The sequence below is a fragment of the Phaethon lepturus genome, unplaced genomic scaffold (genome assembly GCF_000687285.1).
Source record: "Phaethon lepturus isolate BGI_N335 unplaced genomic scaffold, ASM68728v1 scaffold37046, whole genome shotgun sequence".
In the NCBI taxonomy this organism is placed as follows: Eukaryota; Metazoa; Chordata; class Aves; order Phaethontiformes; family Phaethontidae; genus Phaethon; species Phaethon lepturus.
Genome location: NW_010546217.1, coordinates 31,929 through 47,453, shown reverse-complemented (window position 1 = coordinate 47,453; position 15,525 = coordinate 31,929). Strand labels below are relative to the sequence as shown.

At 50.3% G+C, this 15,525-nt stretch overlaps 2 protein-coding genes across 2 annotated transcripts in view; one reads left to right on the top strand and one right to left on the bottom strand.

The window, feature by feature from the left end:
• Positions 1-73: 73 nt before the first annotated feature.
• TMEM116 (transmembrane protein 116) lies at positions 74-12,271 on the top strand (the record flags this gene model as incomplete). Its single annotated transcript, XM_010289222.1, has 10 exons — positions 74-120; positions 201-327; positions 4,177-4,308; positions 8,269-8,373; positions 9,931-9,980; positions 10,406-10,489; positions 10,572-10,710; positions 11,225-11,369; positions 11,483-11,556; positions 12,071-12,271. Coding segments are annotated over 10 exons (1,104 nt in total), but the record flags the coding sequence as incomplete, so codon positions are not given.
• A 1,029-nt stretch (positions 12,272-13,300) lies between these two features.
• Positions 13,301-15,525, bottom strand: part of LOC104622439 (disintegrin and metalloproteinase domain-containing protein 20-like) — a gene marked incomplete at its 3' end in the record, with an annotated part of 2,345 nt that continues 120 nt past the window's right edge. The window contains 1 exon segment of the mRNA XM_010289221.1: positions 13,301-15,525. This exon segment is cut by the window's right edge and continues 34 nt beyond it. Coding sequence (XP_010287523.1) covers positions 13,301-15,525 — 2,225 coding nt within the window.

Here is a 15,525-nt window from a genome sequence, read left to right as displayed (position 1 = left end):
GCGTGTCTGTGGGGCGCTCCCCGCCGTGCGTGGGGCCGGGCCGTGCTGAGCTCGCACCCGTCCTTCTCCCCAGGTCTACTCGGCTCTCCAGTGGATACAGTTCACCATGGCCATGCTCAGGTACAAGGCGCTGCTCAACCCGCGTCCCCGCGATGCCGGGATGGAGCTACTATTGCGACGACAGTTTTCTCCGGGAAAAGAGAAATCGCTGATCCCAGCGAGGCTGATGTGCTCCTGTTCCAACCTGTGCTTTGTTTTCTCAGTGTTATAGGTTCCAGCTCAATTATTGCCTACGCCGTCTTTCAAAATGCAGTGCGGTCCCCCGAGGTAAGGTCTGCGCCTCCTTTTCCCTCCCCAAGTCGAGATGTTGGTACCCTGCAGATGGGTCACGCGTGTAGCGAAGACCCGCGTGGGGCAGGCACCCTGCTAGGAGCAACTGCAGGTCTCAGGCTAAACCCTGTTAACAAGTTAAACCTTGTTTAACAGCTGGGAGGCAAAGTGCTTGCCAAGAGAGTGGCCTTTTGTCTGTGATACGAGTTAAGGGACTAACCTTGAACTGCACCCATGCAGGGAGAAGCAGGTTCCCTAGCCCCGTGCATTCTGCTGCTCCAGGAAAGTCCTCCAGTCATTCCTGGGAACAGGGATCTGTTAGTGTGTCCTCTTCTGTGGGGCAAAATGCTTGGAGGGCTGAGGAGCTGTGCACAAAGCTGCTGAAGTGCAAACTGGAGATGCCCCTGTAGGAAATGCTTTTACAGGGATCCATCTCTGGGTATTTCCGAGTAGTTTTTTTCCAGGCAGGTGTGCTGCTAAAACCCTTACAACTCAACAGCACTGCAAAGTTCAGACAAAAAGAGGCTGAGCTAAAAAGCAGTTTATTGTGCTGGGCTCCGCAGTGGGCTTTGGAAGATTCACCCCGGCCGTGCACAGGAGCCACGAACATTTCTGACGCTGAAGCAGCGGGGCTCAGGGTGCAAACTTCCCTCGGGGTGGGACTGTCCGCGTGTGCCCTGCAGATCTGACATGATCGCAGCGCCTGGCACGTCCTGAGTGCCTCACACGTGCAGGTCGTGTGTGCAGGGAGCCCCACTCTGGGACGTAGCAGAGGTGCGGAGCCGGTGGCTGGCACATGTGCAGCAACCCTAAACTCCATCCCGAGCTTGCCAAGGCTTTTGCTGTCCGCACACGGTCCCGCTGTCTGTCCAGGATTTAGAGGAGGCACTGTGCAGAGCTGATCTGTGTGAAGCTGGGGTCCGTTGCCCAGGATTTGCGGATGTCTGGCAGCCCGATCTGCGGACCACGCAGATAACAGGTTACTGCTAAGAGCAGTAGGACAGTAGAGCTGGCAGCTATGTTGTAACAAAGCTGTATTTGTACTTCCCTCGTCTTCAGTGTTCTTTGTGCATCATGGGTTTGATCTGCAGCCCAGAGAACAGGACTTCCAGGGAATGCAGTGAGTTATGCTCAGAGAAGGAGGGCACACAGTCAGGCTAACAACTGACACATCACTGGATGAAGCAGGGTGGGGAGGAGAACGTGTGTCCAGGTTTGCAGGGCAAATTGGCACCCCTTACAACACCCAGAGCAGTCTTGCTCCCAGGCAGCCTCCTGGAACCGTTCTGCCCAGCACTCTGACAATGAGCTGCGGAGACCTCCATGCATTCCGGGGGAGGAATGAAGGCTGGGACTTCACCTTGGTGCTGGGATGGCGAACCTTCCTGAGCTTGTGCTGCACAGGGTGCATGTCAAAGGCTCCCTCTTACCACATCTCCTGCAGCTGGAGAGCTCCCGTCACGGTTCTCGCCGGGGGTCCTCCACTCTGGTGTGATACGGAGCTGGGTTTGGCAGGTGTCCCGGTGTGACTCAGCAGCCTCGGCCCGTTTACTTCCATGGCTAGAAGCCTGCATTACTCGGGAGCCCTTGTGCTATTAGTCATATGATGTGGCTGTGGCTCGGGAGCTGCACTCTTGCTGCTTGTGAGCCACACATGGCTCCAGGTCACAGATGGACCCTCCCCGCTTGAGGGAGTCCAGATGTTTCTGCTCAGATTATTTCTGCAAATCCGGATAGGAGGGATGGATATCAGCTGGAGCGACTCATCCGCATCAGGCTTCCAGGCTCTTGTTCTGTTGCCAGGGGAGATCTGTTGCTGGTGTTTCAAAAGTGGCAAAATCTTCAGTGACTTCCCCATCGCCTTGTCCCCGTGTTTTTGGTCTTAAGTGGAAATTTGTAAACAAAGGGGCTGGAAGAGATCCATATCAAAGCTTGCCGCAAACAGCTTATTCCCTGAGTCATGAGGCTTCAGAATAAAATGTTTAAAAATAAACAGCTCTGGAGGCTGGGAGGAGGACAATGTTATGAACACTTCCCCTCCTGCTCCCAGCCTACGAAATCAAATATTGCATTCTTGAAGCTTGTTTGCTGTCTCTACGTGGTCAATAAAACTCTTCAGCCTGAGCTAAATCGTTCAGAAGAGATGATGGCAAGCAACGAACAAAGAATTTCCTCTGTCATGTCAACAGGTTCTGTGCAGGCAGATGTCCCTGGGCAATGGCCAAACAGAGCTAAATCAACACGTATGCTCCAGCCTGGCAGCTCATCTGAATCATTACGTCTTTACATTCCCTTCCTCTATTTTATAAATACTATTTGTTGGGTTTTTTTTCTTTTCCCTTTTTGCAAGGCAGAGCCATGCTGCCTTTCACTTACCACTATGTCACCTACTTCTTTGTTTAGGTCTGTGCCAAAATAGCTCTTCAACCAAACAGCGGTGCCTCGCTCCAAGGACACTTGTTGCTAGAGGAAGGGGTCATCTGTTTGATTGCAAAAGTTGCTGTTTTGCTTATTGCAGAGCTGCTTGGTTTTAACCTGCCGTGCTCACAAACTGGACGATGTCCCCAGGCTGTCATGCCTATGACTGCCTGCCGGCGCTTCAATTCGGCACCAGCAAGGAAAAGCCTGGTTAAAAAAAGTGTTCATAAATGCAATGACGTACAAACTAGCTCCAGATATTTAGCTAGCAACAGCAGTTTGATTTACCGTGTTGCTCGGTTGGATGGTACGAATAAGGAACTGGAGGGACAAGGGTGTTGGAGGAGAGAAATCCTGCAGAAGGCAGAGGACCTGCCACGCTGCTGCATGGCAGCGAGGGGTCCAGGAACACACCAGGCAGATCTCCCTCAAAGTATGGCATAAGGATAGATCTGGTTCAATCAGATCAACCTTACTGCTTATCCATTTTACTAAGCCCTTTCTCATTGCTCACGGGAACAAGACAAGCATAACACAACGCAATGGGCAGCAAACATTTATTAAAAGGACAATATTGAGGCAAATCTCACCAAAGGCTGAGTTCCATGAAAAAAATCTTCTCAAAATCAAGGCCTCCTGAAAGATTTCCATGCTGTGTTTAGCATTATAATTTCCTGTAGGGCAAAAAAAATGCCATCATTTTCTCTCCAGGATGCTGAAAATTACTTACCAAAGACTGCAATTAAGAATCTAAATAATTAGGCTGCTTTTCCAGACTGTCTGCTCTCCCACTAACAATGAAAATGTTGGCCAGAATTTTGCACAAATGTTTTCCTACAGTGTTTACAGTCCTCTTGGCCGGTGCCTGCAAACTGGAAATGGGCAGGAAACTGCCATTAGAGGAGACGCGACTCTGTTCCAGCAAGATGCAGTGTGTAGCAGAGACTAGTTGACTCTCGCAGTGAAAATTAATCCGGCATGCAAAATAGATTCAGCCCTAGTCACCGACTGAAATGACATGCAACACGTAGGAAAAATGTCTCTTTGAAGTTACTGCAGACCTGAAGAAGGGTTTGTGTTTACCGAAAGTTTGATTTGTCTATCGGTTGGTTTAACAAATAACGTCGCCTCTCCCTGCCAACCTGTCCCATTGTAACATTCTGGACCTTACTTTCTGTAAGATTTGATGCTGCTCTTGGATCCTGGGGCATTGCCGGTGGCAGAAAGAGTAGAGCCGGATATCTGCATTGAAACAGCTCCTGAGAGCAAGAATCAGCATGGCTTTTTGCGTGCAGGGAGAGCTGCCCTACTGAAAGAGCTGGGGGACGAAAGCATATCTAGACGAGGGGGGTAAAGCTGCTGCTGTAGGTGGTCGCAGGCGGGTTGTGACCATCACCCAGACCCAATGACTGATTTCACTTTTCCCAGGTTCGTCCTCTTTTCTACCTGAGCCTCTCTGACCTATTTCTGGGCATGTGCTGGCTCGCTGGGGCGCTTCTCTATAGCACACCAACCTCCAAGCAAGATCTCATCTGCTATAACCTGCAAGCAACAGGACAAGTGAGTAGCCTTGACATCACCGTTCACGCCGTTACTTTGCATCCATTGCCTTAATTAGCCTCGCTGGTGATCAGGGCGTGGCTGGGGGGGACTGTTTCTAGACAGGCTTTGGCAGACACTCTCCGTGTGAACTTGACCTAACAGATCTCTTCACCTCATGTGTAAAAAGGAGATAACGGTGCTTGGTTTTAGGTCCGTCTGGTTTGTGAGAGGCAATGAGGAAGGCAAAGAGAGCATGGGGTTATGTGGTTGCCGCGTTTGAGTTGCTTGTGTAAAGTGAGTAGATGGGTTTTAATCTATTTCCTGTTGGACCCATGCCGACGATGATCTCTGTGCCTCTCACATGGCAGCTTTTCTATTCCTCTTCATGCTTCCTCCATCCTGGGCAGGAACAGACATATTCTGCGATTTGCTTGAGCTCAGACATACAACATCACTCGCATAAACAGCCCTGCTTTTGCTGACCTGGCCCTCTCTCAGTCAATCCCAAGGATGCTCAGGGGCTGCTCCGTCAGCACAAGTTTAGTCCCGTGCCCCAGCGATTTGGCTGCTTTCCAGCTGATTCCGTGTGCCGGAGACTAATTGGAGTGGAGTGAGTGAAACACCATTTTCCTGACAGTTTGCTTTTGTCTCATCGAGTTCCCATTTCAGCGTTAAGCTTTGCAAATCACTGCTCTCGAAAAACTCTGCAAGGTATGGCCAAGCCTGGGCCAGAGCAGTGGTTCACAAGCGGTGATGTCTGAGCTTAAATTCCCTTTTAAAGGACCCACAAAAACGTGGCTGGGAAGAGCAAGAGGCTGTCGGGAGCCTTGAAACGTGTTGTGTAGGCTCGGGCAGCTCCCTGGGAGTGTGATGGTACCCACAGACGGGAACTGAAGCGTCCTCGCTGAGCAGCAGCGTTTGGAGCTGAAGAGGCTCTCCACGTACCTCGGAGAGGGCAGGGAAGTAGCCGCGTGTGCGGTATGGAAGTGTTCACGCTGTTGTGTGTCTGGGGATGGGTGCCTGCAGCCCAGGGTTGTTTCAACAGCTGTTCTCGTGGGTAAAACAGTAATAGTCATGATGGCGAGAGCAGCTGTTCCGCTCCTGGCTTATCTCTGGTTTCTCTAGCTCCCCTGTGCCGCCGTGGAAGCACGGCAATATGTTTACGTCGAGAGAGGAAACAGTGGGGTGTGGGTAGCTCGGCCGCTTGGGAATGGTGCAGACCAATATCAAAGATGTTTTTTAGCTGATGGTACAAGGGAAAATGCGAAGAGCTCGGGAGAGGCTTTTCAGAGCCGGAAGGTGGAAGGAGCATGCGGGACTGAGAGTCTTTCTGAGCTGTTCCCTTGCAGCTTTGCCTGGGGGACAGTTCTTAATGCCGGTGTGATCTTTTTATGGCCCGGAGAAGACAGATTGCACTGCTAGAGGAGAAGCACGTCGGATATAGACAATACGCCATCGTTTCTCAGCGGAGACACTGAGAGCTATGCTCCCATGCATCCCTGGCTCTTTTCTGCCCTTGCTTTTCCAGTCTGTGGCCATGCTTCTCAGGGACACGGGCAAGGGTTGGGGGCAAGGTGGGAGCCTTACTTTCACGCTGGGAAAGGCAGCGCGGGTAGGCAGAGCTGGCCTTGGGCAAGTCCCAGGACTCGCCTTTGCCTCGGGGAACGGTCAGGGTGCTGCGGTGGGGTGTGCAGGGTGCCTGCCACATCCCGACCTCAGCCACAAGGTCACTGGGCTTCTCTCCTGCGTGCCACCAGCAGGCCACCCCCGGCAGGAGGACTGCCAGGCTGGCAGAGCCGGCTTGCCTCTGGCAAGAGCTGCCGCTGCTGTTTGCTCTGGAAGAAATTAAAACAAACGGAGCACTTGCCATAGCAACTGTGCCCGCATGGTGCACGTGACACGGTGCGGGACACCTCCTTACTAAACACCCCAGCAATGCCCTTGCGTGGTGGGAACACCTTGTGCGCAAGTAGGAGCCAGTAACAGGTTTAACCAGCAGCTTCTGCAGAGCATAAATGATCTGTAACCGAATTAAATGAGTAAATGTCTCCTGGCCCCATTCTGCCCGTGCTGAGGGGAGAGGTCTCGCAAGGGTTGTGTTCCTGGGTGTCTCAAAAACACACGTGGCTTCTTTGCACACAAACACCTGGAAGATGTAAAATGCACTGAACGGCAAGGGTGAGGACAGGCGCAGGACTGCTCAGCAGTGGTGTTTGCAGATGGCAGCCCCTGGAGAGACTCACACCACAGTCCGTGTGCTGTGGTTGTCTCAAGGGATTGCCTCAGGAGCAGGACATTGTTTTGCCTTATTCAGCCTGTTTACCATGATTTTATCACCAAGGGCTGACGGTGGACGGAACAACCCCAACATCCATGTCGTGTCGTAAAGGAGGAGATTGCTTTGTTTCTTGGACTTTCCCTGTTTCAGCCCCAAACTCTTGGTTGATACTAAATGTAAATACTGCTCCCTCCTGCTGTCCCTTGACTTTGTTCTCTTCTCCTCCCTGCCTTGCCTTTGCATTACAATAATAAAGTCCAGCATAGAGATTGTGGTTATAATTGCACAATTGCCCCACATTCTTCCAGTTCAGTTCCAGTGGCCTAATAATGTCCTGGCAGGCTCTGCTCACCCTGGTGAGCACAATGGGGAGCCGCAGAAGTGTTATAATGAGGGACTCTCATGTCTCCCAGCCCCTGCTTTATCTCCTCATGGTGGGCGCTGCAGGACTGTCCACAGCCCCGAAGATGGGGCTCAGGAGAGCAGAACTCCCTTCGCTTTCTGCTGGCAACTTCACAAGTGGTTTTTGGTTCCCTCTTCCAAAAAAGAAGGCAGTGCTGACATTTTGTGAGCATTCTGAAGTGCAGGAGAACGATCCTTCTGGACTGTTTTGATGACTTTCCCTGGAAGGAATTGAAGAAGGGCAACAAACCCTCATTAAACCTCGTCTAATGAGCTGGAAAGTCAGTCTAATGTTCCTGCTGCAATGTAGCAGCCCCTTGGACTCAGCCTCTTGAGTCAGCCGAGAGCATTTGCAACCTCGGTGAAGGAGACCAAGTTTATTTAGTGACTACTTTCCCAGACTTAGATGATACCAGGGCGGCAAACCTGTGCTCCTTGTCTCTTTGGCAAAGGATAGCAAATCCACAGAAAAATTCACTTGTCCAGCCCTTCCTCTTTGCTTTTGCCACTGAAGCATGTGTTTCCTGTAACAAACACAGCACACGCATATATATAGTATGATTAAGCGGCACTGTTTATACTCGACTGCCTGGAGCAACCGTGGGTTCAGGAAAAATGCAAGAAAGATTTGGGGGTTTTTACAAGAAATTTTAGATATTTGGTCTCACCTCAAGCTGGAGTCAAGGACTGTGAAACTCTGTGGGAAATGGTGTTCTGTATCTTTTCTTTCTTCATTTTTCCCGTGGAGATAAAAGGGCTCTTTGGGATGTTAACTCAGGCTTAGTGCAGATATTTTCTGCCCCTACTTTCCTTTTTAAAGATACTATTGTTTTCTGTTTCCGTGAATTTGCTGTGTAGTGAGCTCATTATGCGAGAAGCAAGTCTAAGTGCCACATCTGTGTTGCGTTTCCTAATGGACGTAGCATGTCAAAGTGCTTTTGAACCCTTTGTTGCCAGAATTTAGGCCAAAAAATGAGCCAAGCCACAAAGGTTTGTATTTTTAAGATAGTCTGCTGTCATGAGTTCTCCTGTCCCTGGTTTGGGGCCAAAGTGAAGCTGCCTTTGTGCGGTCTAAAGTGGGAAGCCCTCCTCTACCTGGCTTTTCCCACTTGGGGTCCCACTACAACCCAGTAGCCATGAGCACAGGGGCTGTGCAGGGACCCTCACCTTTGGCAGTCCACTACGCTGTTTAGCACCCTGCCTCCGGCCCATGGGCTTTGGGTTCATCAGCAATGAACTAAACATGCTACAGCAACTACTATTACTTGACTGAAATACCATCTGTTTGCATTTCTCAGATATTCTACGTCGCCTCTTTTCTATACACTGTCAACTACACCTGGCACCTGTACATGGACCTAAAGATGAAATACAATCAGAACCTCCACAGGATGCCCCCCCAGGTGAGTGGGACTGACATGCAACAACTATTGGGTGCCAAGGTCTAACTGTGGGGTTGGGGGGGGTTTAGGAAGTGCATACATAACAGTATATCTCACCACAAGGACTTTGAAGGCCCTTCTGCCCCACAGATGTATGAATTGACCTATCTTGCCCACTGAGGCCAGCAGAGTTACAGCTAGGTCTGCTGTAGGATCTCAGGATTAGGAAGATTAGGCTTGCAAGACCAAAGCAGGCAAAGGCCGATGGCAGTGTACCCCTCAGAGCAGAGAAAGCTCAGGACTGGCTATCGGTGAAGTTCTTCTGCAGTTAGAAGAGCAGAAATTTGCACCAGCTGAATAACCGGTTTGTTGCTGTCACTGCCTTCTGCCAGTGCACGGCAGAGGGGACAGGAAAGCAGGGGTGCCTGGGTAGCCTGGGACCGAGAACGGACAACTTCTGTCCTTCCCAGGTATTGTACAGCGTTCGAGAGCATCAGTAAGTATTGTAAGAGTTTGAGATAGGAGGTGTGACGGAAGTGAGCTAGTGATAAAAGGGCCAGTGGGCTCTGTGAAGAGTGGCCAGTCCTCACTTCATCATCGCTGGCCTTTACAAAAGCCCTTTGGGGAACTGGTGTAATCGCTGGGAACCCAGGAACAAGGACATAGTACTCAGAAAAAGACTCTCTGCGTTGCAGGCTGAACAAACACTTCACATGCCGTGTGACTAAAATCTCTCCTTGCGGTGTTTCATTCCTCACACCTGGCTAAACAGTGAGGCACCACCGTCGCCGTAACCGGCGTGTTGCTCCTGATGTATTGCTGCAAGACGACAGATTCCTTATGCAACTCTTCCCATTGAACTCATCAGCCCCATTTCCGGATATAGCCTTTTTCTTCCCCAGCCATTTGCTGTGGACAGCAAACTTTATATCCCAGATATTCCACCTGCCTGTTCGGGAGCAGCAGCCTGGGCAGATCAGTCTGTATTTCAAGGGCTCTTGTCCATAGGGTTTGGATCCACTTGTGGGACTGGTTTCCTTCATGCTGGACTTGCTGCATTCAGAACACACCACCCACCATAACTCCCCACCACTGCGGCGGTGCCCAGGTTGCGTTGTCCTAGCTGGCGCGTGGACGCCGGCTGCCAAAGTACGTTTCCTAGTGAGCAGGTAGAATGACACTCCAAATTGCCTGCATTTCTTCACCAGAACGTGAAGTTTCTGAGGAACAGGGCCAGGTTAAGTGAGTAAGCCGTACAAAAACAAAGTTACACCAGAGAGCTCATCAAGGGTCTGCTCCTTGTACAGTTCCAAGTTCCCTTCTCAAATCCTCTAGTCTTGAAGGAGAACAAGGCAGTAAGCGGGTGGCAGCATCAGTTGTTTCTGTTGCAAATCAGCACAGTCTGAGCTTGGCAGTGTTGATTCAGTGCAAAGGGGAAACAAACATTTGTGCTGGGTCTGGGGGTTAATCAGCATTTGAAGAGCCCTCAGCTGCTGAAGTGCTCCCTGGGAGCTGGTTCCTGCGGGCCAGTGGCTGTACGGAAGCGATCATTTAATTAAGCTCTTTTGGCTTTTGCAGGTTGTAGATTATGCGAGTTGCATTGGCCGAATAGCAACGATCTCATCTAGGTAAGATTTAATTCTCTCTGGCAGAGTGATGTGGTTTTGGTAAACTGTAGTGTGCTGATCTCTGCTTCCTATTTATTTTGAAGCAAGTTTTACTAAAACCTGTAAAGCTAATCAGTAACAGCAGAGTAGCCTAACAAACTCAGGGTAAGACGTTTTGGATGTAAGGGCCTTTCTCCAACCAAGTTAGTTATAACTATATTAACTACATGTAGTTTTTCAGAAAGCGTGCCCTTTAGCAACGTATTGCCTGCATGAATGAAAGTGCCAAAGTTAGTAAAGCTGATACAATACTCTTCCAGAGCAGTGTCAATAAAAACAATTTTTAAGAAGTCCTTTATAGTGACAGGAGAAAAACCAAGTAGTGCTTGGTTGGGCATGGGAGCAGTGAAGTGCAATAACTAACAACGGGGCCTTTCTCCTCTTAGCCTGATCCCTTTCCTTCTCATGGTGCCTGTGTTTTGCCTGGGCAACAGCAGTAATTGCTACCAGAACTTCAGCCAGAAGCATGGGTAAGCTTCACGCGCCTCTCTGGAACAGCCCCGTTGCTTACGAGTGACGGCAGGAGCTCAGGCTGTTCCTTTCTCCCCACAGATGTCTCTTGATGCACACAGAAACAGCCGTGCCCACCAACGAGCCACAGACCCTGAGTGGCTCTGTTTGCCGTGCGATGCATTTCTACGGTGTTGGGGTCTTCCTCATTTCCTTCCTGATCAGCTTCATAGCCATTCTGGTAAGAAGCATAGTCCTTGCACCCTGGCCGTTGCACCCAGCTGATCAGTGCGAGAAGATTTGCCCTTTTTCATCTTTTTGCTTGGGTGGTACCAGTGGCCAGGCAATGTCAGGGGAAGAACTGAGTGGTGCTGCTTCCCTTTTCGAAGAGGTGGTAGCGGAGAGAAAATATCAGTGTGCCACCATAGAAATCCATTTTGAGTCCTGTGTTCTGTCAACCCACTTTGAAAAGGATTTAGCGGGTAGAGAAGGCTCAGAGCATGGCAGCAGAGATCACCTACTGCATGGGTCAATAAGAGCCCAAGTCAATTCAGAGTCTTCAGTTCGCAGAAAAGATCACGTACAAAGCAACTGCTCTCCCCCAGGGAGCACACTGCTGCCTGAAAAGGTTTGATTGATAGATTGAAATGAGGTTTTGGCTAAAAAACAGGTGGGATACTCTGTCCTAGATGGACAAGCCGGGTCAGAGCGTGCGCACAAAGTGCAAACAACGATGTATGCTTGTTCTTTTCTAGGTTATACTCAGTCAAGCCCGAGGTTTGTACAAAAGGTTCGTAAACTCCACAGGATTCCTGGGGGATCAGCAGTGGGCCATGATTAAGATGGTGGAACAACGAGTGGTTTTTTACCCCATTGCATTCTTCTGCTGCTGGGCCCCAGGTTAGCAGAGAGCTGAATTATTTTCACATTCTCCTAAGACGTATAATGCCTGGCAATGAAACTCTGAAGAGGTGGGGTTAAAGCAGTACCCTCTTGTCCACCCCTTTTCACAGCTGTCCTCCTTGGAATACTGAAGCTGACAGTGTCAACAAACAGCAAAATCTACATGGCCCTTCTAATTCTACAGGTAAATGTCGTCCTCCGCAACCTCCTATGTTTTTGCCTTCTCTGCTTGAACAGAAAAATGAGCGTTTCCCCGTTTCTAATCTCTGCTAGACAAAGCGTGTTTGTAGCCACAAAAATCATAAGTTTGATTGATTTATGCTTGTGGTTGGCAAAGATCTTTGTTAGTGGTTTTATGTTTTTCACAGGTTTGAAAAAGGTCTCAGGTAACCCCGTGAAAATTGTAGAAAATAGGACTAGAAGGGATCCCCAGAAACCAGTTAGTTTATTCCCTTTCCATAAAGTCTCCAGATGCAATTCCTCCACGACGCTTGTCCAGCTGCTTGATGTGCCTGAGGCAGCATTTAGCAAAGATTATTAAAATAACCGTGAGATTCCTGTATCACGTGGGGATGCAGGTAGATAAAATCGTGCTGGAAGGGGGAGGCTTGGCGTAACATGCCAGGTTTGGGAGCCGTGGCGTGCTGTGCAGTGCTGGCTGACAAGAGAGCCCTCGTCTCCCCTGTGCTCTCTCCCAGGCTCTGACAGCAGCTTCCCAGGGGCTTCTGAACTGCATCGTGTACGGCTGGACGCAGCACGTCTTCCTCTCCCTCAAACGCAACGCCTGCCGGGACGTTGACACTCAGACTCCTCTCTTGCGCTCGCAGAAGAAGTTCTACGCCAGCACGCTCCCCGTCAGCCCGCCGGACGCAGAGGGGTCCACGTCCACCCTGCTGTGATGGATCCCTGCGTCGAAGGAGAACAGGCAGCGTCCTAAGGAGACCTCGGCGGGTTTTAGCAATGTCGGCCAGACCCGGTATCGGGCCGTCTGGTGCCGGCAGCAAAGTTAGCTGTAGTGCTGGAGGAGCCTGAGCAGAGTTGTCGGAGACAGACACTTTCAGTGAAGATAGTTATTTATTTTACAGGTTTGTATGGATTGTAAATGGATTCTTTAAACGTGGTAAATCTTTAGTACAGACTTTCTCCTTCTGGAAATATCTCTAGAAATGCAGCAAATTACATGTAACAGCTCAGAGATCTGGTACAGCTCCTTTGAGGGTGGGTGGTCAAAGGATGTTTTACTTCTCCAACTATTTGCCATAACAAATTAACAGTAAAGCAAAGGTGAATATTTTTCAATCTCCGACTTTTAATTCACTATAAAAATAGGAACATGTACCGTACTAACAGCCAACTGCAAGGGATGAAAAATTACAAAGTAGCGTAAAAAAAATCAGTGCTCACTTCTGTGCCTCGACTTTTTGCACATTTCCCTTCCGTTCTTCATGTCAACTCCTGCTCAGCTACAATACTCAGAAAAATAAGTTTCTTCGACCTGGTGGAGCATCTCTCCTGAAGCGGGTGAGCAGGACTTCGCATGAATCTGTCTGTACTCTTCTAGATGCTCCAGTGAATTATTTACTAAGGTGCCACCATTCCATAGAAAATAAAACAGTTCTTTAGCTGCATTGAAAACAACTCTCTAACTTTTACACTCTTTATTTTCTAACAGCTTCACCTTTGGGGTCCAAACAAAAGCTACATAGTAGGTAATACAAGAAGAGGAAATACTCGAGTTTTGTGTAATTAACTTTCATACAGTTTACACAGTTATATTGTGTAAATCACTTTGTGCAAAATCTCCTGGTATAGCAGTCCAGCTTCAGGGGCATATGCTCAGGGCCTGCAGTCTTTTCCAAACCTCAGCTGGAGGGTTTCCCACTGCTTCCAGGGGTTTTTTAAACATACTCTTCTTCCTCTTCCTCTTCTTCTTCCTCTTCTTCTTCTTCCATACTCTGCTCCTCATCTACAGGAGTCTCAGTTCTCTCTGTGGCTAAACTTGTCCTGAAAAATGCAGCTATTGCCTGTCTGTGTTTGGTTACAGCCATGAGGAGAGCAATCAGAACGAGGGCAGCGGGAACTGTGATCCCAATTACCATCCTAAACACTTTATTTTGGACAACCTCCACCATGGACATCAGGAGAGGCGGTGGAGGGCCGCTGTCCACGCTGCCTCCCAGGCCGCGGAACTGGCAGTCTGGAGGAGCCCAGCCAGCTTCACAGTGGCAGTGTGCGAGGTTGTTGCAAACCCCTTTCCCCCCACACAAAACCTTCCCATCGCACTTCGTCCCGACCGTGGCGTCTGTGCACGTCTTGTTAATACAAATCTTTTTTGGTCCACATCTGGTGCCATCAAGCCCTTCTCCGATATCGGCTGTATCGATGCTGGCACGGTAGGCTGTGCCCCAGCACAGATCCTGGGGCCCCGGTATCTGAATGATGGTTTCCTCCAGAACAGGTATCCTCTTCACATTGACACACTGCAGCCTTCCACACAGAGCGTTTTGTGGTTTACATCTCACAAAAGCAGCTTTGGTCCCATCGCCGCCACAGTTGCCAAATCGATCCCCTTTCATGTTCTGCTTTTTGAAGCAACTTTCCGGAGCGCCCCGAGCATCCTTCCCAAAGACTTTTCGGCACAGGTTGTCATAGGTCGCGCATTTCCCGCGGTAGCAGTAGCCGTCGTTGCTGCACGGCGTCCCGTCGTGCACGTGCAAATCTTCCGGGCACCACTCGGAAGTCCCGTTGCAATATTCAGGCAAGTCGCACTCGTCTGCCTCCGACCTGCACTTGTGTCCTGCAGCACGGAAGTGGCATTTCTGGCAGCATTGCCCAACGGAGCAGACGGCCCCCGGCTTCAGCCTGCAGTTTTGGTGACAGCAGGGATTGCCTCGGCAGTCCTGCGGCCTCCCACAGTCGCACTGCTCTCCCTCGTCGATCACCTTGTTGCCACAATGCTTAAAGTAGAAGAGTCTGTGGGGCTCTGGGATGTTGCACAAGCAGTCGCCATCCCCTCTGCTGATCAAGTCTAAATAGCTCTGCAGGCTGCAGTTGCTGAAAGCCTTGGAGCCATGGAGCGAGCCTCCCGTCATGTAGCACTTGGTGGCTTCTCCGCACACACACTCCTCTTTGTCGTGCTCCATCCCCAGGTTGTGACCCAGCTCGTGAGTGAAAATTATTGAAAAGGTTATGAAATCTCTCCGTATGTGTGATACAACGCCTGACTGATAACCAGGGTGGCAGATGCTACCTACGTATGCCAGCCCAACGACTAGTCCGAAGTCCCTGTACGTAAATAAATGTGCAATGTCGTATTCCATCCTCTGAGAAAGATCTCTATTTCCCCAGTTGTTAAAATTTTTAAGAACTTCTTCTATATCCTGGCTGTACCTGATGAAGTTGCTGCGTGTCCAGATCTCCAGCCCGATCAGGCAGATGCGAATCTTCAGAGGATAGTAGTATGTTTCGGATAAATTGATCGTATCTGTAACCAGAAGTATGACGGCGGTCTCATTGCTCCCTTGGAAGGAAAACAGATAGTGGTCCACCACGACAAATATCTCAACGTACTTGGTGTACTTCAGTCTATGAGACAAGCCGTGCTTTCCTGAGGCTGTTTTAGCTCCCATCCCAGCCGTCTGCTTTTGGATCACCTCATCCGTCAATCCACACATCAAGGGCTTGTTCTGGGTCTTCTCTCGGCGATAGAGAAGGTGCTGGAAGGTGAGGGACCCCGGCACAGGTTCAATGCCATAGCTCAGGTTCCCGATTTCCAGTTGTCCCCTCAGACCCGAGCAGGCGCTCAGCGTGGCGAGGGAGCCGGGGCTGCCCTCCACGTAGCCCAGGTAGAAGCACTCCTCAGGGACGTGGGGCTGCTCCATCACTCTTGTCCCTCTGGGGCTGTATGTGATGACCGGCAGGTTTTTCACCAGAAGTCCTCTCTTCTGCGTGAGGTGGATGACACGGTTTTCACCCTCCACTCTGAGGAGGTAGGACACTTCTCCCCTCGTGCCTTTTCCTGCCCCGGGGGCCAGTTTCCTCGGCTGGACTATCTCGTGGACAGCATAGCCTGGCGGTGGACGATGGCTGCCCGCCCCAGGGAGGAGAGGTGCCACCAACGCTGCCCAGACTGCCAGCCTGAGGAGCAGGGCTT